Genomic DNA, 22,951 nt, shown 5'->3' with positions numbered 1-22,951 from the left:
ACCTAAAAATTTGAGACTCTTTATAACTTCCTTTCCTCATGAGCGTCGATTACCTGAGAAAATTGAACTAAATGAACGTGACTGGCCTACGGCCCCCGCTCGAGAATTAGTAATCGCGAAAAGAATGTTGTGATAAACGACGTTCTATCTGGCTGTATTGATTAATACTAAAATTTTATATTATTTCACGTTACATTTTTAATTTGTTTCTATTGATATTATCTGCTCCAGGAGCAGTGCTCCTATATCTCTTCTGTGGTTTTGCTATTTATAAATGTTATCTTGATTTTTTACAAGGTTTAATGATAGTATTTATTGTACTCTCTATTATGCAAGAAGTTTAAAAGACGACGCGGAAGAATTTGAAAACAATTATTTTGTACAGTTCGCAAGAATTTGCTGATAATAGCTGATAATAGTTCTACATTGACGAATTCTTTGTAGGCGTCGCCACAGTCGCCATATTGAAGATCCATTTTGATACGAGCGCGTCTGGAGTCTTAGGCTCAGTAGTGATCAGTAGCGTCACAAGTTACGGTTGTGTTATTGGTGAATGATTTGGTCTGTTTATACATGTCAGACATAATGTACAATGCGGTTCTGTCATTATTATTGTTTGTAACGACAATAAATTTTGGATACTGCACACAGAGAACTGTAAGTGACATTACAATTATAGTTGACATCGAATAATTCTACTCTTCATTATTCACGTATTTGAATCAATGTCCTTTCGAATGAAAAACAAAGGTCGTACATTTATGATTCATCGACCGATTGTTCTATCTTATGTCCAGAGTCTGTTGGAGTCTCTTTTGAGCTTATAGTAATATCGTGGATTATATATATATATATAGTCGTTGAATAACAATTCAATGGTAATTGGGAGCAATCCGTTGCTTAATAAGGAACACGAGATCCCATAACCCATTTATTAATTAACGTGAGAACTAATCGAGCGATATTGTCGTAATGCACAAAATTTTAAAAACAAGTTATAGTAAATAAAGTCATTGAAATAATGTTGTCAGCAAAATAAACAAAAATACGGTAATTTAATGTCGATTTATATTACATGCGTTTACATTGGAACGTGAAGAATATAAATATACTAAAAATAATTTTACAAAAATTATTATTTAGCACTTTTGTGATGATTTAATGAAATCGTCTAGTCTATGGTAATTGAAATATGAAACTGTGATAAATGCACTACATACATATCGAGCTGTAAACTATATATTTACATTTTTTTATATAAAAGAATTTGCCTGGCACTAGTTACGATCATGGGTGAATCCTGGATGTGGTGAATTATGTAAAGACACAAATTTGACAACAGTTCATTTAAGAGCTGATGGCCTGAATGACACCTTGCATTATTTATGGGATTTTGGTGGCAATCCATCCATATTATTAGCCCTCACTTCACCTTCAGCAGTTCTTCATATAGATTGGGAGGACTTCATTGCGAGGAAAAAGAATTCAGTAATATTTACGGAAGAACCTATTTATACATTTGGTATAGTTATAAATAAGGTCAGTATAACAAAGATCATTTTCTGTTGTAATATGTTATATTCTGTAAATTAATGAAAACATTTAATCTTTCAGATTATAGAATTTAATGATTTAAACGACACAGCATTTATAAACATTAGCAATGTTGTAAACACAAACATTCTAAATCCTATGTTTTTCCAATGGGAACGAAAGACTTTAACTAGAAACAACGAATTTGTTTCCCTGGACATGGAAGGCAAAGATTACAAGGATGCATTTACAAATACTAGTAGACAGGGAACAGTAAAGTTTTCGGTAAAATATTTTAATTAAGTATTCAATTTGATACTCGTACTACAATCCATTATATTATGTTTATTCATTTCACAGCTGATAGGTTTTTGTTCCCTTGACCATTCAGAAATAATGCCGCACATGTTGCACACTGAGAATTCCACTCAGGTGGACATTATACTTGATCATATGCAAATTAACAAAACATTCACCAATAGTAGGTTTGCCATTGAATTACTAGTGGTAGGGGAAGGAAATCCAGACATCCCTTTGTTTGTAGATCCTCAAAAAAGTTTGGACGATGAACACACTCCAGGCGTATTCGAGGTAATATTTAGTTACAAATATTTCTTGGATGATTTTTTATTCATATGTAACAGAGATTAAGTGTCATCCCAATTTTAATTTGATTGTTGTTGCAGGTTGTTGAAGTGCGTACTCCACCTTATCCAAACATGAATAACTATCAAACACAAGGAGCTTACTTGCAATGGAGACCGGTCTCCTATACAAGCGTATTTCGTGATTCAACGAATTTTACGGAAACAGTGCAATATCCGCCAATAAAAGTTGCTGATCACACAAATGCAATTAAAAACTCTTTGTTGTATTGCTATTACGGAGACAAAGTAAACGGTCTACTTACTCAAAGAATTATAGTATCACTAGGAGCAAAAGGGGACGGTTTTTATAGAAAGACGTACTATTCCACGTGGTAATTTCAAGTTTCATTTAATCACGTTCTTATTATACATTTGGACCAATCTGATAACAGTCTTTTTTCAGGACGTTCTTAGTTGGTTACGGCACACCGCCCAAAGAAAATTTCTCCTACCTGGTGATTATGATCATTTCGATTGGCATCGGCCTTCCGCTCCTTATTCTAATAGCAACCGGTATATATTTATGTGCTCGCAAGATTCATAAGCGACGTAGTGAGTCGTATCTAAGTCAATGATAGAATCTCTAGATCGTACAAAAATTTCTGCGTCGTGTTCGATAGACATATTTGTGCACGATTAGTTGTATTTGCGATACCACCGTTAACTCAGACGAAGAGATTTTCCTATATTTATATACATACATAGTATAGCACATATATTTTTTACACGAATTTTCAAGTTAATTCACCAATCAATTTGATGTATAATATCAACGCAATGCAAACGAACTATGCTGTACAAATTTATACACGTTTCATTAATAAATCAAAAATACGTACACACGCAAAGCACTACTTCTGTAAATCTCTGTTCTCCAATGACGCGATCCGCGGGACCAATGATTAAAAAAAAGAAAGAAAGAAGAGAAAGAAGAAGTAAAAGGAAGAGAAAGGAAAAAAAGAAGACAATAAGTGGGAGTTCATCGAGATAATCCCCCATTGAATGGCAGACAATTGTCCTCGGCTACAATGGCGACGGTACCAGAATGACGGTAAAGATCGCAGCACAATCGCGTCGCCAGTTCCAAGAAGAAAGCTCTACACAGCCGGGCTTGCAGAAGCGGTCGGTTGTTCCGAAAAGGTGGACGAATGTTTTCAGGTAAAGTTAGTAAGGGTGGCGCGGTGTGGTACCGTGTTTCTCGCTATCACGGGGGTGGCGGGTGAGGTGCTGTCGGTGGAGGAGTACATTTCATTGATCCATTCGTGGTACGGAAGTCCGGGGCGTGCGAATTTACGAATCCTAACCGCGATATCGACCTCGCCACTATTTATAATCGAACGGCTATTACGAGGGACAGGCATTGTTTCTCGCGGTTATCCTGCTGGCGTGGACACGATCACGGCCCCGGCCCCGACGATCCTCGAAAAGGATTCCGTGAAAAGGCTTTTATCGTGGGGGGGTCAGCGGTGGATCCGATGTTGGCGCGGAGGCTACCGTCTACCGCAATCGTGATTGGTCGGGTACGGTTTTGTAGTTGCGACAGTCTCTCGCGCAGGGTAGTCGAGTCCGGTGGGTGGTCGGACAGGGGGTGACTCTCGCGTAGCGGGTTGCGAATGGTGCGGGTGCAGCGGGGTGCCTCGAAACTAGTTCCAGTTGAGTCCGCTGCGCGAGATTGGCGCGTGGCGGTGCAATAACGTCCGCGTCGGGGTTGTCTAATCGCGACAGTCCGCGAGAGAAGCTTTTTCTGGCAGGAAAACGGCGCGCCAGACTAAGAGGGGTGGTTTACAGACTCGGTGGGATTCGAACTGGTGAACAAGGTGAAGTTTCGTGGCCGGGGCCCGCCGGATTTAACGGAGAGTCGGCAGCAGGGTAGCCGCGGACGTAGGAAAACGTCGACGGACAAGAAAGGAGAGAGTGTGCTAGTGGCGGCCGAAGTGAGAGGGGTAGAAAACGGGGGGGTTCGATGCGAAAGAGTGAGAAAGTGTGCGCCGTAGGTGGGAGGAGGCAGTGAGAGAAACAGTACGAGTGAGAGCGCTAGAGTAAGGAGTGACAGAAAGAGACAGACAGAGAGAGAGAGAGAGAGAGAGAGCGAGAGAGAGAGAGAGAAAGAAAGAGAGAACTCGAGATCGCGGGGGGTGTAGACGGGTTGAAGAGAGCGGAATCAAGAGGAGGAACATAGAGAGGGAGAGAGTGAGAGAGAGAGAGAGAGTGAGAGAGAGAAAGAGCGAGAGAGAGAGAGAGACGGAGAGAGGGACCACGGGCGCGCGCGCGCGCGCCTCTATGTGCCAGGAGGAACCAACAGAGAAAGGAAGTGGAGAGGATCCAGTTGGTCAGGGTAGTTAAGGGTACGAAGAACGGTAGGAAGGCTGGAAAGACGGGAAGGAATCGTGTTAGTAGCCAGAGAAACCAGCAATACGGGGGTGACAGCGGTGACCGAGGTAGAACGCGTCGGGTCTGTCCCCCAGAAAGGGACCGTCGCGCGCAACGCGATCAATTTTCGTTGCGACGCGGGCGGCGAGACTCGAGGAAACGAAGAAATGACGACTGCAGCGAGATACCGATAACCGGCCAGATAATGTTGTCGCAGAGCAAATTTTACGCTCTCTTTATCCACTACACGTTTGTGTAGCGCGACACGGGGCGGGTCCTTGCCGCTGCGGTGAAGAACAGAGATCTAGGAAGAAGAAAAAGAAGGAGAAGAAGAAGAAGAAGAAGAAGAGTGCTGGTGGAGGTGCAAGCAGAAGAACAAAAAAAAACAGACAAGAACTAGAGGAACAAGAGAGCAGGAAGATATTCTCGGAGAATAACTCGAAGATACTCGAATATCTCTCGTTATCTGCATCGCGAAGGAACGAACAAGGGAGCTAGACAGAGAGAGGGAGAGAGAGGGAGAGAATCAAAGAGCGAGAGAGAGCGAGCGAGAGAGAGAGAGCGAGAGAGAGAGAGCGAGAGAGGGAGAGAACGTGCGAGATAGAGACAGAAAGCGAGAGATAGACAGATAAAGACAGAGAGAGACAAGAAATAAAAAGTTTGTCGTGGTACGGTGTTAAGTTTACAGTGTACGTTGCTTGGTAGTGTGCTACCCTTGCCGAGGCTGAACAAGCAAGGCCCGCGGAGGTATCTCAGAACCCGCCCCTCCTCGACGTCGCAGTGCCTCTTCTCCATATCGCTACGTCGTGCTTCTTTTCGTTTAAGCGGCGACTATCTACGCTACCGGAGAAACTCCTCGACCGTAAGTGTGTACCCCATATACATGTCTCTGGTATTGGAGCAAACATTGACTAAGGATCGATCCGGGGGCTCATAAGTAAACCGCGGTCGGCCGCCAGTGGAAACGTTCCCCGACACACAGCATAAACACCACGGTGCGTCCGTGTATGCCAGGGGGAGGGGGGTGGGGGCCCAGTCTCGCCTGTCGCAGTCCCAGTCGTTTCGCGATTCCGCCGCGATTCCACCGCGACAGGCCGCGACCGATAGACCGCGTGTGTTCCCCTAGAGGCGCTGTAATGGCGCTTCTGCTCTCGTCCCGAATCCTTCTGGCTCGTTTCATAATCGTTCTCTCCGTTCCGTCGCGTCGCCAGCGGATTTTCGAGCGCACACAGCCGGATACACGCTCGTCCTCGACGGTGACGTAAAACGTTTCCCTCCGCTAATCAATTATCGTCCAGCCACCTATGCCTATTTCGATTAGCTCGGAAAGGATAGCGCACGAATCGAATCCGTAAGGTGACACATACACACACGTACATAGATAGATAGACAGATTGAGAGAGAGAGAGAGAGAGAGAGAGAGAGAGAGAGAGAAAGAGAGAGAGAGAGAGCGGGAGAGAGAGACACACACACACAAATTCACACACAGGTGACATATATCTACTTATAGCGTGACGCGCGACTGCTGTTCCATTCCCGATATATCGATCGATACCGCCTCGGTCAGGGATCAGTCAGGGGTTCACTAGCGATAACCGCTTCGGCTCGTCCTTTTGTTCCCCTTACCCTTGTTCTTCTTCTTCTTCTTCTTCTTCTTCTTCATCTTCGTCTTGTCGTTCGTCGTCTTCCTCTCCTTCCTCTGCGAGGCGCTCGCCCACCGACTCCTCTCGCGAGAGATCGGCCAGCACGTGAAATAGCTTTTCGGCCAAGCTTTATGTGCCGCCGCGAAGGTCGTAGTTGCAGCGCTCGTGACAGCGGGTTATATCGTATTCCTCTGTATGCCCGTATGGCTTGTATTCTTGTGTCTCGCGATGACCTTCCTCCGCGCGAAAATTGCCGGTCAATACGACGTGCACGATCCGCTTAAGAGTCGTGCGATGATATCGATCACCGGACTATCGTGTACACCGTCGTTCCCGGAGACTTTTTCTATCGCAGCGGGAAACGCGTGAACCGCCCCCTCCCTCCTCCCCCCGCGCCGATCCTCGCGGCCATCCGCTGTTCCGATTCATCTGCGAGTTCTTTTTTTTTGCTCGAACATTCCCAGCCGTTCGATCGGCCGGCCGTCCCTTTTACGCTCGGAGAAAAGACAGCGTTAGGTTTGTAGGTCGAGTCACCGGTGCTGGCAACGTCCAACCAACGATCGTTGTCGTTAATGAATCGTAGAGGCGTACCGGATCGTTCGAATCCAGTTGATCGCGATTAATTGACCCGGGGATCCGCGTAGTCGTTGATTAAAAAGCGCTCGCGAGTCGATCGATTAATTTCGGGCACGACGAAGGAAAAAAGAGGGGCCGTCCTTACGGCGCCGTCTTCGCCGTTGAACAATTTTACGAACAATTTTCCTTAATAAATAAAAGATCGATACTACTACGGCCGCGTAATGTCAGAGGTCGTATCAAAGCTACATTGTCTGTGCTAAAAGGAAGCGTATTTTCCCATCCATTCGGCGCGAGAAAAGCGTGACGTCAAAGCCGATTCCTTAGACATCGTCCCTGTTGCTGCCACCTCGGGCGTATACAATGTTTAATTCAGGAAACTCGTTGCGGCGAGGTTTACTTGTTGGCGTTTGCTGTGCAACACTTTTTCCACGATGAATTTTTACTTTTCTAAACAACGATCAGCCAACCGGTCTTCCGTTTCCGAGGATCTCCGATTAAAGCGAATTACGTACCTCTTATCGTTCGTACTTAATTATCCGACATCGACGCCTTTGCGGTTTCAGACGCGCCAATTAGGATTTCATCCTCGTGATTCGGTCGTAACGTTTCTCTGCGCGTTTGCGCGGCGCTAAGAAAATGCGATTTCGAAATTCTCGCTGCTTCGAAGGAACGAATTCGTTTCTCCCAATCGCCCGACAAACGCATCGACAGATTGCGGTCTTTCACAGCCGCGGTTCCCAAAATACACGATCTCGTATTTTCAGCGTTTTAGCCGCGATCTCGTAATCGAACGCGTTTCTACGGAATTCGAATTCCTTCGGTTTGCGCCGCGAATGCGGATCCACGCTTCGGAATACGCGGCGTCGTCGGTCACCGGTGACCGGCGTGCGATTTCGTACCCTGTCACCGCGGTCGTCCGAAGGGTGGGGTTGCGCGAGGGAGGGGGCAGGCCGTCCTCACTCGAACGGGGTTCGAGCCTTTCTAATTTCGAGTGCGCCATATCGAGGAACGGTGGCACAAAAACGCGCGCGCACCAGAAACGGCGAGGGTGAAAGAAGGAGGGAGATTTTGCAGGGCAAACGATGGGCGAGCAAATGCAACAGGTGTGATATGCCTCGCTCAATGTTCGGAGCACAAATGCTCCGAAAGCTGTAGGTGTCCACCGGGTTTCGATCGACTTTATTGCTTCGTCGATTCTCCCACAGCTTCGGCGGATTTTTCTTATTTTTCCTCGAGACACTGTCTAGCTTCTGCCTGTAGGCGGTTGGAATCGATACGAATGATTGCGCTGGGGCTTAAGACTGGTTATGTCGGTTCTCCTCGGAGGCTGCTGCAAGTACAGCAGTCCTCGTACACAACGCGAGCGTTATTCGGCTCTCGGTACAGGTAATTTCTCCCTAATTCGCGTCCAGATTGCGCACAAAAATGGACAATTTCGTAAGAGGAGACACGATTATTCGTTTTTATAGTTGTTGACTATCGGTAACTATAAAAGCGAACTGCAAGGCTCGAATTATCGTATCTTCTCTTCCCAAATTGTCCATTTTTGTTTAGAATCTGAGGGTCAATTTGGGTGAATTTACTGTATTTCGGATTAACTTCGGTATTTCAAATTATCAAAAGTATTACAATTACTGTAAATTCTCCCTAATTTACGCTGAGATTGCGCACAAAAATGGACAATTTGGGAAGAGGATGGCTTACCGATTGTCAACAACTATAAAATCGAGACGCAAGGCTCGAATTATCGTATCTCCTCTTCCCAGATTGTCCATTTTTGTTTAGAATCTGAGGGACAATTTGGGTGAATTTACTGTATTTCGGATTAACTTCGGTATTTCAAATTACCAAAAGTATTACGATTACTGTAAATTCTCCCTAATTTACGCTGAGATTGCGCACAAAAATGGACAATTTGGGAGGAGGACGGCTTACCGATTGTCAACAACTATAAAATCGAGACGCAAAGCTCGAATAATCGTATCTCCTCTTCCCAGATTGTCCATTTTTGTTTAGAATCTGAGGGACAATTTGGGCGAATTTACTGTATTTGGGATTAACTTCGGTATTTCAAATGATCAAAAGTAATATTACAATTACAATAAATTCTCTCTAATCTGCGCTCAGATTGCGTACAAAAATGGACAATTTGGGAAGAGAAGGTACGATTATTCGAGGCTTGCGGCTTACCGATTGTCAACAACTATAAAATCGAGACGCAAAGCTCGAATAATCGTATCTTCTTTTCTTAGATTGTCCATTTTTGTGCGCAATCTGAGCGCGAATTAGAGAGAAATTACTGCAGTTCGCGCATAAATTCGTGTAGTTCCATCTGGTATTCGAGATCCCTGTGTCAATCCTTGTTCAATATATTGATATTCGTCGGATGCGATCATTTAAAAATTCCGATTTGTTCTTAAAATAACGAATCTTCCGTTGGCAGAGTCTGCTTTTGTTAAAACTAACCACGAATATTCAAATCTATCTTCAAATAACCTTGACACGGAATAAGCTAATTTTTCGTTAGTTATTATATCGTTTAAACCACAAGGCGCCGTTCCCTTGTTTGCATGTTCGAAAATCCGCGCAATGTAAAACGTGCAAAAGCATAATCCTCGTCGAAGAAACTTCATTCGAAACTTCCGACTCGTCCCTCCGCGTGCAGGATATCTTTCTCGTATCTTTCGTGCGCGATCAAAGCGGAAAGACTGGTTCGAGAAACGAAGTTTCCGTTTGAAACTTCCTGACCGCGTTTCCAAGTACGATATTTTTTTCTAGTCCCGTCGGACTTTCTTATAATTGCAAATCACTCCGGTGGAATGCCGATGGGTAGCCGCACGGTTTCCGATCCCAACAGGGATTTCTAACGTTAGACGCGGGGGAAGAGCGCTCGATGGGGAGGGCACACGGCCGAAGTATAGGGAAAATAATAAGAGGGTTCAAGGTTCTATCGATTGATGAAGAACACTTGATCGAGATCGCATCTGGCGGTTGGCTGGTCTCCCGAAGCGCAACGGCGAGTTAGACTCGTAAGAGGAGTCAGGCGTTAGGCAGCCAGGCAGGCAAACGGACAATCGATCGATTGTCCTCGCAAGAACGCATGGCCCTGTTCTGCGCCATGCTCTAGCCTCAGATATACTCTGTCTTTTGTGGGTCGTGTCGTTGCAGCTGATGCCGCGGGAGCAACAATCCGTATTACGTATCTAACGCTTCGATCTTCGTTAAACATCGGCCTCGGCGTCGATCGTTTCACGGCATGATTCCGTTCGAATGAAACATTTATGCGGCCTACGGTCGTGTGAACGATTATAGAATCAAAGAAATTTTTATATTTCTAACGATATTTAAATGAAAACTTAACAAAACATCAGATATTATATATTTTATTTTATTATATATTATTATTATTATTATTATTATTATTATTATTATTATTATTATTATTATTATTATTATTATTATTATTATTATATATTTTTATATTACAAATAATAGAAAATAGGTATATACAAATATAACGTTTTGTTAAGTTTTTGTTCAGATATCGGTAAATTTAACGATGTAAATGTTATTTTCAGTCTATAATTGCGCACACCACTGTACTTCGTATTTCGTGATGTCGACAGAAATAAAAAAAAATCCAACCTCGGTTCGATATACCAGAATTGATCTGCCGTGTGTTAGGCAATTGAAACTAACGTTTATGGTCAGAATAAGTAGAAGAAACAATTAACAATATCAATCGAACAACAATTTATGGAGACTTAGATTTTATTTTTAAATCGTTCTCTAAATTCACTAACTAACGAACAGTGAGTATTAATTTTTACCGGTTGAGAAAATTCTGCACATCTTCGATGGCATAACTCGACAAAAGAATAAAGTTTCTTACGTCACGGAGTTATTTGTTTAACGGATAAATGGATCGGGTGATTTGTGATTGCTTGAAAATAGTCTTCTACTAGCTCGAACTATCGGAAGCATCCTGCGGTTAAACTTCTTAGACTCGGCAGAGTAGTTTCACCCCTGGCGTATGCATGTGTGTGTGAGTGTGTGTTTGCGTGTGTCTGCCTCTTGGCATCTTCTACTACTGCTAACTCCTTACATTTCTATAAAACAGTGGTACATTCATGCATAGTTCGGCCCCGTTTAACCATAAACGCGCCGCTTTCTCTTCTCGGAAGATCGATATCGCATTTCTTGTATAAATAGCGAAATTATCTGGCATTACCGAGTCTCGGCATCTTATACCACCGGGAGTTTCTTGTATCCATACGAGACAGTAGTACAATCGCGTATAGTTCAGGCCTGCTGAAGCACAAATACACAGTTTTCTGCTTTTAAAAAGTCGACGTTACGTTTCTTTGAGAATTCATTTACTATTAATTGTTACACGCCCGGAAGAAAGTAGCACAGCCACGTGTAATTCGCACCTACCGAGGCGTAAAATGTATTTCTTCGTACAAAATTAATTTCTTTTGGCATGCCTGACTATGCGTATCTTATACTACTGCGAATTCCTCACAGTTCTACGAAACGGTAGTACATTTGCAAATGGTGTAGAAGCGATCGAGGACAAAACAGCATGGCTTCTACCTTTCAGAAAATCAAAATCGAATACAAAATGATATATTTTTCTGCTACGTCTGACTCTCGCCATCTTATACTACTTGGAGCTCCCGATTTTCCTACAAGACCGTAGTATATTCAGGCGAATTGCAGATTCGCTCAAGCACGAGTACACAGTTTTCTCTCCTCCTAGAAAATCGATATCTCATTTACCCTAAAATAATTGATTTATCTGATACGTCTGACTCTCGCAATCTTATACTACTTGCTGAGTACGCAGAAATCATCGTAGAAACAGTGTTACGTATTTTTTGGGAGGGGAGATACAAACAAGTCGCTACAGAAATATTCAAATATCGTCTATTTTAGCACAAACTGAAGTTGATCCATCGTGTCTGACTCTCAATGTCTTCTACTACTTCGAATCTCGCTTATCTCTCTGTGCAGATTGTTATCTTCTGCACAGCTTTCCCAGTATTTCGGTTGTTACATAATTCGTCTGAAATTCGAATTCATGGAAAACCATTGACAGAGCCCCTGAAATATTCATAGGATTCATAGCCGCGTATCGTTTCGCTGCGAGCGGATCGACTCGCGTGCGCAGAATATTGCAATTTAATCCTAAAACGTTAATAATTCTAGCTGCGCCCGTTTTGCGGATTAATTGTTGTAGTGGCTCCATTCCGTCGCGGCCCTAGCGTCGTCGTCGTAGCCGACACCGTCGCCAATTCTGCGACGTTATCCATCAATTGCGTTCAACCTACTAAGCTGAAAAAAAAGAGGAAAGTTTTAAACGTCCCTTCAGTTTCCAATCATTTAACCTTTTCCGCGAACCATTTTGAATTTCGTGCTGGTAGTTCCACTTCAAACGGGGTGACCTACATGGGCCACGACTTCCACTCTTTTCAATCGTCTTCGTGACCCTCGCGACGGTTAACAGACACCGCGAGAACCGTTCAAAAGGGACTCCGCGAAAGAGAAAAGAAACAGGAGCGAGAGAGAGAGAGAGAGAGAGAGAGAGAGAAAGAGAGAAAGAGAGAGAGAGAGGGAGAGAAAAAAAGAGAGAGAGATAGGGAGAGCTGGAGAGGGAGCGAATCGAAGAAAATCAGATCTCCGTTGGTTTTTGGCCATTTTTAATCCTTGGCATTGCTGGATGAAGCTAGAGGGATCGCGCGGATGGTGGTGGTAACGACGGTGCGGCGACGGTAGCGTCAGCGGTCGTCGTCATGACAACGTTTTTCCGCAACGTACCCGGCCTGGTTCGTGACGTCACGCAACGTCGGCAGCGGTGTCGGCGTCGGGTCGCTGCTATGCCACATCACGACGCGGAGAAAACGGTTTTCCGTCCTCGGTGGTTTCTGGTGGCGCCACTGTGCGCTCTACGCTTCATCAAGATGGCAGACTTGCAATTACGGGGAATGCAGTAGCCGACCACGAACGCACCTCGCGCGTTTTTATACGCGATCCAGCCCGGATAATTCAAATCGTTCTCTTTCCCCTACCCTAATCGCTTCGCAACACCCTTGGAAAATTCGAAAATATCGCGTTCCATCCCTCGCGATACACACCGTAATTGTAACAACCGTTTCGAACGGTTGTCCTTCGACACAATGATCATCGCCATTTTATCGCTTTTTGTTTTGTTCTTTGTTTCGTTCGATGCGGAATTTCAATTAGGGAACAGACCTGGCGAATTTTTCATACATTTGTGCGCAGCAATGATCAGCTGTTCGTCCGGATTGTTTACTTTTCATTAAATTTTTCATCCCCGGTGCCGGATGAATGGAAGTTTCGTTCAAGTTTTCCGATAAAAGCAGACTTTCTTCGTTCTGCGTTCTTTTTCGATTTTAGTGCTCGATGCTCTCATTCGGCAATCTGGTTAATCTCATATGCAAAAAGTATACGATAGTTGTCTACATTGCTGGTTTAATCCTGGATTAACCTTCGATATCCGATGGGCGTTCATATTTGTATATTTGTTATAATATAACAAAAATCCGCGGATCTTTATGCAAAATAAAAATTTGCTGCGTCAATTCTCTAAGAAACAGTGGTTAAATAAAAATCTATTGTTTTCTTCGAATAGTTCTAGAACGTTGGAAATTGTGTAACAATGTTGTTCAATTCTTCTGATATCTTCACTGCTCGGTATTTCCTTGATCCATTTTCGCTAGAAATGCATAAAATCCGCGGTCTAGTTTGCGATTTTGAAGAATTGGTCCGACGATCTGTTTAAACGAGAGGCACATTCGAACGTTGCAATGTAAATGTTGAAATGAATTTTGTGGTTCTCGAAATCGCGCGACAGAAAACGTAGAGAAATGTGTACATTCAAAATGGCGGTATCAAGGTATTCGTTGAAAACTAGCGGTCTGAGAGGTTTTCAGAAGCACTCGAGGCAGATTGTGGACTCATTTTCTATTACAGGCCGCTCTATGAATTACTGCTATTTATTGATCCGTGATTTGAGCTTTCAAGAAGACCTTTGGACCGTCTTCTCTCGATATTTCCGTAACGCTCGGAAGTCGATGGAAACCGTGCTTTACACAGCCCGTAATAAGTAGCACAAGTTCGATAATACGGTAGTCAGCGATGAATACTCTGCTACACCTATACAACCAGAGAATTCTCGTGTTATTGTCTTCTTCATATTATTATCGAGTGTAACATTCGTGCGGTCCTCTGCAGCGCATATTTTAATCTAAATCGATGCAGTCACTACTGCTCCTTTAAATCCGTGATATTTATTCTGACACCACGTTTCCAATCAGTTTTATATAACGGCGACGATAGATTTTTATTGTACACCGGTGGTACGCGGTCCGATAGAACGGCAAAATACATACACGGTACAAATTGTATTACTGTAAAGTCGATGTCGATCTGATAAACGAAATGGGACGTGTTTTAAAATAGAACATAATAAGCTGAATATATTTTCCGAACATTTTATGAAGTTGTTCTTATACTGTGCATTATGATATTTTAGAATAGCAGAGCGTTCGTAATTTTGTAATCTGTAAATGATCCGGTATCCTTTTGCCAGTGGCTTTGTAAATGTATTCAGTGAATTGTCGGATAAATGGATCCCCTTATGTTCTTTAAAAATCTTCTGAACGTGTGGAGGAACTGGTAAATTACCTTACATCGAATAAAATGTTGGGGACTCGTACATAGTTGCCGATGTAAATTCTTCCTAATTGACGCTCAGATTGCGCACACAAATGGATAATTTGGGAAGAGGAGATGCGATTATTCGAGTCTCGCTGTTTGTTTTTGTAGTCGTCGATTTTCAACAGATATAAAAACAAGCTGCAAGGCTCGAATAATCGTGTCTTAATATATAATAGTATATATAATATCTTCACAAATTGTCTATTTTTGTGCACAATCTGAGCGTCAATTAGGGAGAAGTTACTGTACTCTGAAGAATCTGAATAATGACTGCTTATGTTGCTAGTTTTCGCGACGATTTAAGTGAAGAAAAGTAATATTTAAACACAAAATCGATTGTCAAGTACTTCATTTCACGCGGAAACAATATATCCATACTTCGAGATATTAATTATTTACCAAGAGTCTCGTTTGGCGTTTATAAAGGAATTTGTTGTTACTTTTCTTACAATGCGAGAGACGCTGCTAAATGTACAATCGTCGTACAGACAAGTAATGTGTCGATATTTTGTCGGTCGCAAAGTTTTCTTTTTCTCCGGATACATTGGTTTGCAATATTAAATTGTTAACATATGAAAACCAACAATAACGAAGTACTAAAAGAGTCCAGATTATACTGTAAGACCACTTTGGCTACGTTAAATGATCTCGGAAGAAAAACTGAGCTATTGCTCTCGACTATTGTCGAGAGATACTCTTTTTACGCAAGTCACATTCGACTCTTCTTTAGCGTTATTGACAATCCGATCAGCATAGTCGCGCGTAAAATGGCCGGTCTGGGTTAATCGTATTTTCGGGCGTACCGGCGACAAGGAAAAAAGCATTCGTATGGTTGACGAAAGAATGAAAAAAAAAGAACGGGTTCTTAGTCCTTCTAGCAGAGACCTCTCGTAACGTGAAATGCTTTTGTTGATTTCCCGATGAAGGCTAATTTACCATAGACATACCTGACCCCGTTTCTCTCCCAGCCTGCGTGTTGGCAGAGTGCCGTTTTTATTGTAGTCATATATCTGCAGGATAAAAGCTGCAATAGGCAATTAAATTGAGCTTCGTCGTACTCCATAACCGTTGAATTATGTGTTTCTCTAATATTCGTTGTGCATTTGCCCCATCCGCGTTCGGTTTATCGCGCTCCGGGGACTTCGGATATCGGGGAACGCTCAAAACTTGGCCCGTTGCGACGCCTATGGGACAATTCGCGGCTCTCAGACCTACTACAATTTTGTTGACGAATATCCCGCACGTTCATCGAAATTCTAAATAGGAGGTTCGTAATTGTAACTTCTAGATTTTAAATTGCAATAAATTTTCCATCAAATCTTCTTCTTTTTGTATGCCTGAAATAAATATTGAGCGCTTGTTTATCCGACATCTCTGATTTATGTACATTATAGCATTTCAAAGAGCAAATACTACTCTATTAGTGTCTTATCTAGTCTTTATCACGAGTTACGTTCTCGTTTTCTGCGGCCGCTTCGTTCGAATATAATAATAAAAAGGAAACAGATTCGGCCAATAATTTTACGTGATCTTAAGATCGATCGAAGCAGTTCAAAACTGTAAAACAATGTGCAGTATAATATCGGTTGAAACAATTTCCTAAAGAAAAGAATAATTTAGAACAATTTGGAATTTGTTCATTCTGCATGCTCTGATTTTTATTCGATAAAGTAGGAAGGTCTTTCACAAGAGAAATATTTTCACAATTCGCTTCGCGTTCAGAGTGCTACAATTCTTATTACGATGCGTAAGAAACAATAATTTGAGAGTACAATGTCATGTATTCTTTTCATTTTCTCACGGTTCGTACTACTTTCGGACCTGTGCACGAATGTGTAAAAACTCTTCTAAGTAAGAATTGGACCATTTTTTGTTCTTCGATATTGTAGAATATTTATATACATTAAATATTTCACGAAGTTGTGAACAAAATAAAATTTGTTGACTCGGTGTCCTGTAAAAGCCGGAGAATTAGTGTTTCTAAATCTGGCGTGCAATACAGTAATTTCTCCCTAATTCGCGCTCAGATTGCGCACAAAAATGGACAATTTGGGACGAGCAGATACGATTATACGAGCCTTGTGGCTCGTTTTTATAATTATCAATTGTCAACAATTATAAAAACGAGACTCAAAGTTAGAATAATCGTATCTCCTCTTCCCAAATTGTCCATTTTTGCGCGCAATCTGAGCGCAAATTAGGAGAGAAATTATTGTACACAAAAATGAACAATTTGGAACGAAGAGATACGATTATTCGAGCCTTGCGGCTCGTTTTCATAGTTACCGATTGTCAACAATTATAAAAACGAAACTCAAAGCTAGAATAATCGTATCTCCTCTTCCCAAATTGTCCATTTTTGCGCGCAATCTGAGCGCGAATTAGGAGAGAAATTATTGTACACAAAAATGAACAATTTGGGACGAAGAGATACGATTATTCGAGCCTTGCGGCTCGTTTTCATAGTTACCGATTGCCAACAATTATAAAAACGAAACTCAAAGCTAGAATAATCGTATCTCCTCTTCCCAAATTGTCCATTTTTGCGCGCAATCTGAGCGCGAATTAGGAAGAAATTACCGTAACTTTGATCGTAAAAGCGTCATGTCGTCTTCGCGCGTCGATCACGATCGTTTCACCTGTCTCCAATTGTCTTGATTCGGTATTATGTGTAACAGTTCGTGGAATTAATAGTTTAATTAGGTGACAGAAGCTTATAGTAGAGCGCTCCGTTCCAATCCCGTCGTGCTCATAGCATGACCTCAATCCCAATAGGCTTACCAGAGCGTTTACCGTCGCCGGTTAAACTAAAGTCTTCTTCGCGAAACTTTTTATACCGTCTTTACACCACTCGTTCGTTCACAGCACCGTCGTCGGCTGTGTTCATAACAAATCACTTTCGTCGCTTCTATTGCAGTTTTCCCGATCCGGAAATAACAAAAGACCAACTGCTGGAAACTACGGCGTCTCCCAGCGCCTGGTAATGTTCTTTTTTAAATCACTCGTTCAGGTGTCGGGAACTAGAGCGCGTATATTTTACCGTTTACGGACTGCGATCTCTGCTAAGAACAAAAAAAGAAAAAAAAAAGTGAAAAAAGAAGAAAAAGAAAACACGACGCCGAGAATTCGCTGCAGGTATTTGACGTCGCTTTTTAGACTCCTCGATAATTCGATTCGCGTAAATACTATTAAAACGAATTTTCCTGGTAGTGGAGCATCATCCACGCGATTTAATTGAATTTCCAAGCGATTATCATGTCTAATAGCAACACGATGCGTTGCAGGGCATTTGATCAATGAGTTTGGACGGGTGCAGCGCGTTCGGTGCTGCAGCGGCAGAAAATTAACGCATCGACGAGAAGCGTTGGCGATATGCCGGCAAAAATGACGATTCCGCGATTGTAATTTTATCATTAGCATGGAATACGTATTTCTTGCTAATGGAGATTACAATCGCGTAATTCGTCATTTTATTCATTTAGGAATGAGTTGTTCAACGGTGCGGTTCTCGTTCAACGGCGATGCGAATTCTGCGAAGATAATGCTGGGTCTCGTTCTAAAATGCGATCGCGAACATCCTAATCCTTTCTAAAATAGACCAGGAAAGAATCTGGACATCTTTATTCCGAGTGTGTGCAAATTTCCTTTTTCCCCATTTCAGTATTTTTCCTCTAATATTTCCTGCCGCAGGTTTTATTAGCATTCGTTGAAGAAACGTTCAATGGCATGCAAAAGTTTTAAAGCCGATAGAATATCGTTTTACGAAGATTCAAAGCATTTCTCGCGGATGCACGCTGGAAAATGCTGATCTTGAATAAGATTTGCTTTTGCCGATCGAGAATTTACTATTACGATGCTCCGTTTCTTCGATGTTAAATTCTTGTTAGTGCGCAGTATGATGATACGTCGAGTTTCGGTGCTCCTCGAGGTGTAACCATCAAAGTCTTCAGCGACCAAACCGTACTTCGTATATTAACCGAAGTACAGATATGTAGTCCGCTGAAGTTTCTTGGTCCTCGGGCAATGTTCATCAAGGTCTACGATAAATCATCACAAATGGGCGTCGTATTAAATATAGCCTCTCGTGCCTGGATACTCCTCACACAATGTTCAGCGTGATCTTCGATTACTTTACTTCAGGTTAACGCGAACTTGGTCTACCGAGGTCTGCCAGTTCTTAGATAATGTCCAGCCGGAATTTTTATTTATGAACATTTTCAAAATGTTGCAGTAAATTCTCCCTGATTCATGCTCAAATTTGGATGAGAGAACACTCACGCTCATTCACGCTCAAATTTTGGGAAGAGGGGATACATATATTGTATATAATTATAGTTTAGTGTTTATAATTGTTGAAAATTGGTAACTATTTTCGCAAGGCTCGAATGATCGTATCTCCTCTTCCCAAATTGTCCATTTTAGTGAAGAATCTGGGCGTCAATTAGAGAGACATTACTGTAGTTTCGAGTATATCGACAAATAGTAATTGTCAGACATCCTCTTTCAATCACAATGTTAGATGTAGGATGTTTTAATCAATGAATGCCAATCATTAATAAAAAGAGAAGAAAACAGTCGTTATAACTAATATTAATGCGTAAAACTTTACAATGATATAAAACATCATTGATCGTCGTTATTTTGCATAGTTATATTTACAATAGTACATTAACATGTTATCTACCAATAATAATTTCATAATTGCTCAGAATCTACAATTTAACGGTTAAGAACTTCTCCATGAATTTTTCAACGGCGATAACAACTACATTCATGTACTAACGAGACACCAGAGTAAAATAAATGATTTCGTTTGGAATTGTCGTGTAAAAAAAGATGTTTAAAATTTCTCTTAGTGTACCGCAATAATTAAAAATTGTATCAACAGGCTTTCAGAGGATAAAGTTATTTTTTATGTGTTTCGGAATCGCTGATACAAAATCACCGTAAATACTGCACGATTTTCTGCAAATTCGCGAATACCCTCATTATTTAATTTTTCATAAGTATCTGACGTTGCTTTCATGTCAAAAACAACAGGGATCTCCACTTCCAGCTGCTGCAGTTTCTGTAATAACTGAACATTTTGAAGATCCGTACCCTACATTTTAAATAATACATTTCTGTTGGTAAATCAACCGGAATTTTCCACTTCAGATGTTTCTGCCCCCTGTAATAACAGCGACCGATGTTACGAAAAGCCAGTTTTTGAAACAAACAGATATGCACGACGATTTGTAACATTTCGGCTTAGAAAATAAAAACATAAAGGCGAAAAATACATTTCTATACCTCGAAAGAACGACACGTTTTGTTTTTAATTTTTTAATTTTTTTTTATATTTCAGAGGTCACCTTTAAGGATGGAGTTTTTGTATTCCGATGAACAATGTCAAAATGATTGTGTGTGAAATGGAAAATATTCTCGGTACTTTCATTACAAAAGATCCGTAGAACCTATCATTATGATTGTGGGTCAAACGCTGCTAGTAGGATATTTCATTTTTTATTATATTAATCGACTGCAAAGACATTGCTCCGACAGAAACACCTTTAAAGTTTTACATACTCGACTCTTATGTTCACAACCGCAAGCGTAGCTAATTTAAGAGCTTCAATATTTATGATTCGGCATGTGAACCTTCGTTCGAGAACTATAAACGAATGTCGTAGTGTGTGCAAAGTATGAACATTCGGTGCAAATTTTATAGTGCTTTAAAAAAAAGGACATGAAAAATTGTTCAAGGAACTATAAATAAACATACATTCGCGTACTGGGTTATCAACAGGAGGATCAGAAACTTCGAAAATATCATATAAACTTTAACTCGACATTTCCCAGAGGAGATCGCTACAATATTGAACCACAAACTTAAAAAAAAAAACATTAATATTCCTTCAAGAAGAAAAAGATTTTTGCCCTCTAACTCATTGACTGCAAAATTACAATCCTTACACATCGCACGAGTTCAAATTAGTTGTAGAAGCTGAAACTAGAAAGTTAAAATTGATCAAAATGATCAGTTGATGTGATTTAGTAAAGTTTGGTCAAGAGGTTATACAAAAATTTTGTGAAAGCTAATAATTAGAAAATTCATAAAGGAGCACGTTAAGAAACGAAAGCTTTATACGTTGAAAACATTAAGAAAACAAACTCTCCTGAAGTGTAGAGCCGGCAACATTGTACCGTTTTCGGTATTATCGCAATTAATGTATATTATTTTATAACAACGACAAGACTGGATTTATTCGAACTTCGTAAGATTTCTTATAAATAAGAATAGTTTCAATAACTGTGTGAAAGAAGAAATCGCGCGCGCGCGCGGGGTAACCAGCCATTTTGACTGGTTTGGTAGTTCAAGCATTAAGCATCGAAAGATTCTATTCGATGTCGCGACATTCGCACGATCGACGACGAATGGTGGTGTCTAGTTGTCTCGGGAGGCAATCCAGCAGAGTGAGTCGGGTGTCTTCGTTCTTTCTCGGCTAGATTAGCACGATTCTGTGTCAACCTGCTCCACTGACAATCAACTCTTCACTTTTACCACGACAGTTACTATGACTGCGACCACGACTATTACTATGACTATGAATACTACAACTGCGAGTACTATGACTACGAGTACTATGACTGCGAGTACTATGACTACGAATACCATGATTAATAATACTATGACTGCGAATACTATGACTACGAATACTATGATTAATAATACTATGACTGTGAATACTATGACTGCGAGTACTATGACTGCGAGTACTATGACTACGAATACCATGATTAATAATACTATGACTGCGAATACTATGACTACGAATACTATGATTAATAATACTATGACTGCGAGTACTATGACTGCGAATACTATGACTGCGAGTACTATGATTGGGAATACTATGACTGCGAATATTATGACTACGAGTACTATGACTACGAATACTATGATTAATAATACTTTGGCTGCAAATACTATGACTGCGAATACCATGACTACGAACACTATAACTATTATAATTACGATAACTACTACTATGACTACGACCACGACCACGACGACGACGACACCGATGCATAAGCGCGTGACCGAGTTCCGGCGGAATATGATCGACCGCGCGAAACTCGGTCAAAGACCACCGACACCCTTCCGCGGGCCGCCCCCTATATCGCATGCTCCGTGTAAATTTTTGTTGTCGTGAATATGCGTGAACACGCCGCGCTCTGTCGCTGCTGCGAGAGCCTCGAGGACCCCTTCCCCTAATCGCCGCAGGACATTCGATCCTCTAGGGAGCGAACCTACCCTTCTTACCCTCGGACTCCGACAGCTTCGTTTCTCTCTGAAGAAACTCTCGATGTCGGTGGGAATTGTTTCTGATCGTGATTCCATTCCAGAGAGAAAGAGAGAGAGAGAGAGAGAGAGAGAGAGAGAGAGAGAGAGAGAGAGAGCAAGAGAGAATCGATCCTGGAGCTTTTAATATCTAAAACCCTCAGCGAAAGTTAAAACAGAATAATTTGTTTAACAAAAGTACACAAATCTCTGACAAATTTCGACAAAGTTTTGCTAATAGATTGTGATAAAAATAGATTATCAAGTTCATTCAAATCGATTCAAATTGATAAATTTTGTCAGTCATATATGACCCCCGCGACGCCCAATGTGTTAATGTATTCAAGAACTTGGGATTTTCGATTAATGTAGATTCCTGTTTGGTACTGTTTCAGATAAGTATCGATCGACTTGGAAATCAGACTATGTTATTTCGGATAACGGATTGATCGCACCCGTCGCTTCATTCACACGTGAGTATGCGGACGTTGTATTTTATCCAGTTGGTCTTTCGGCGTTGTTTCGTGTCGCTGTGTTGTTGTTGTCTGTGTTATTGTTCGACTGCGGATTTTCGATATTTATGGCGGACGTGATCCAGGAAAGTTCAGCCCCGGTTTGGGAAAGTTTAACGAAGCTTCTTTGTATTCGCGGAACGTGCTGAGACATGCATTGATAAATAGACTGCGGATCCTCATGCAAATATGAATGTTTTCGCTCTGATTTATGAAAAGTCCGGAGAAATTCGTACGGACTTAAACACTTTGCTCACCGATGATGACTTGGTAGTCTTTTAATAGACCCGATAGTCTTGGCACGTTCGATAACTGGGTTTATATCGGTAACTGCTTTTGTGGCTAGAAAATTGCATTGCATGTAGCCCATCTATCCTTTTATGGTATACGGAAATGTGGTGAATTGTTCGAATGCGTGACAATTGCTGGCGGAGGGGTTAATCAATTTTTCAATAACGATAACGATTTGTTCTTATGCCAACAAGTCGCGTAGAGTAACGTGGTCTGATCGTTTCAGAATATTATTTGGATGAAAATTAAAATGCCAGTTAGAATTTCCTGCACTTAGATTTACGAGATGTTCACTTACTTTTTTACGTG

The 22,951-nt window shown here is 41.6% G+C and overlaps 2 protein-coding genes across 24 annotated transcripts in view; both read left to right on the top strand.

Moving 5' to 3' along the window:
* The first annotated feature begins 495 nt into the window (after positions 1-495).
* On the top strand, positions 496-3,028 carry LOC117217644 (glycosylated lysosomal membrane protein). Its single transcript, XM_033465409.2, has 6 exons — positions 496-657; positions 1,282-1,539; positions 1,615-1,818; positions 1,894-2,124; positions 2,220-2,512; positions 2,584-3,028. Exons 1-6 carry the CDS (start codon positions 574-576, stop codon positions 2,753-2,755), a joined length of 1,242 nt encoding a protein of 413 aa, XP_033321300.1. The 5' UTR covers positions 496-573; the 3' UTR covers positions 2,756-3,028.
* A 154-nt stretch (positions 3,029-3,182) lies between these two features.
* para (sodium voltage-gated channel paralytic) overlaps positions 3,183-22,951 on the top strand; it is a 101,571-nt gene continuing 81,802 nt past the window's right edge. For 18 of the 23 annotated variants that reach the window (XM_076524011.1, XM_076524032.1, XM_076524024.1 and 15 more), the window contains exons 1-2: positions 3,183-5,412; positions 22,235-22,312. The gene's annotated coding sequence lies outside the window, so the exon portion shown is untranslated. Of the gene's footprint in view, positions 5,413-17,448; positions 17,651-22,211; positions 22,313-22,951 lie in introns of those variants that run through there. The other 5 variants (XM_076524014.1, XM_076524009.1, XM_076524012.1 and 2 more) reach the window with 2 other exon arrangements.

This window comes from Megalopta genalis, chromosome 8 (assembly GCF_051020955.1).
Source record: "Megalopta genalis isolate 19385.01 chromosome 8, iyMegGena1_principal, whole genome shotgun sequence".
Taxonomy (NCBI): Eukaryota; Metazoa; Arthropoda; class Insecta; order Hymenoptera; family Halictidae; genus Megalopta; species Megalopta genalis.
This window is presented reverse-complemented; position numbering and strand designations above follow the sequence as displayed.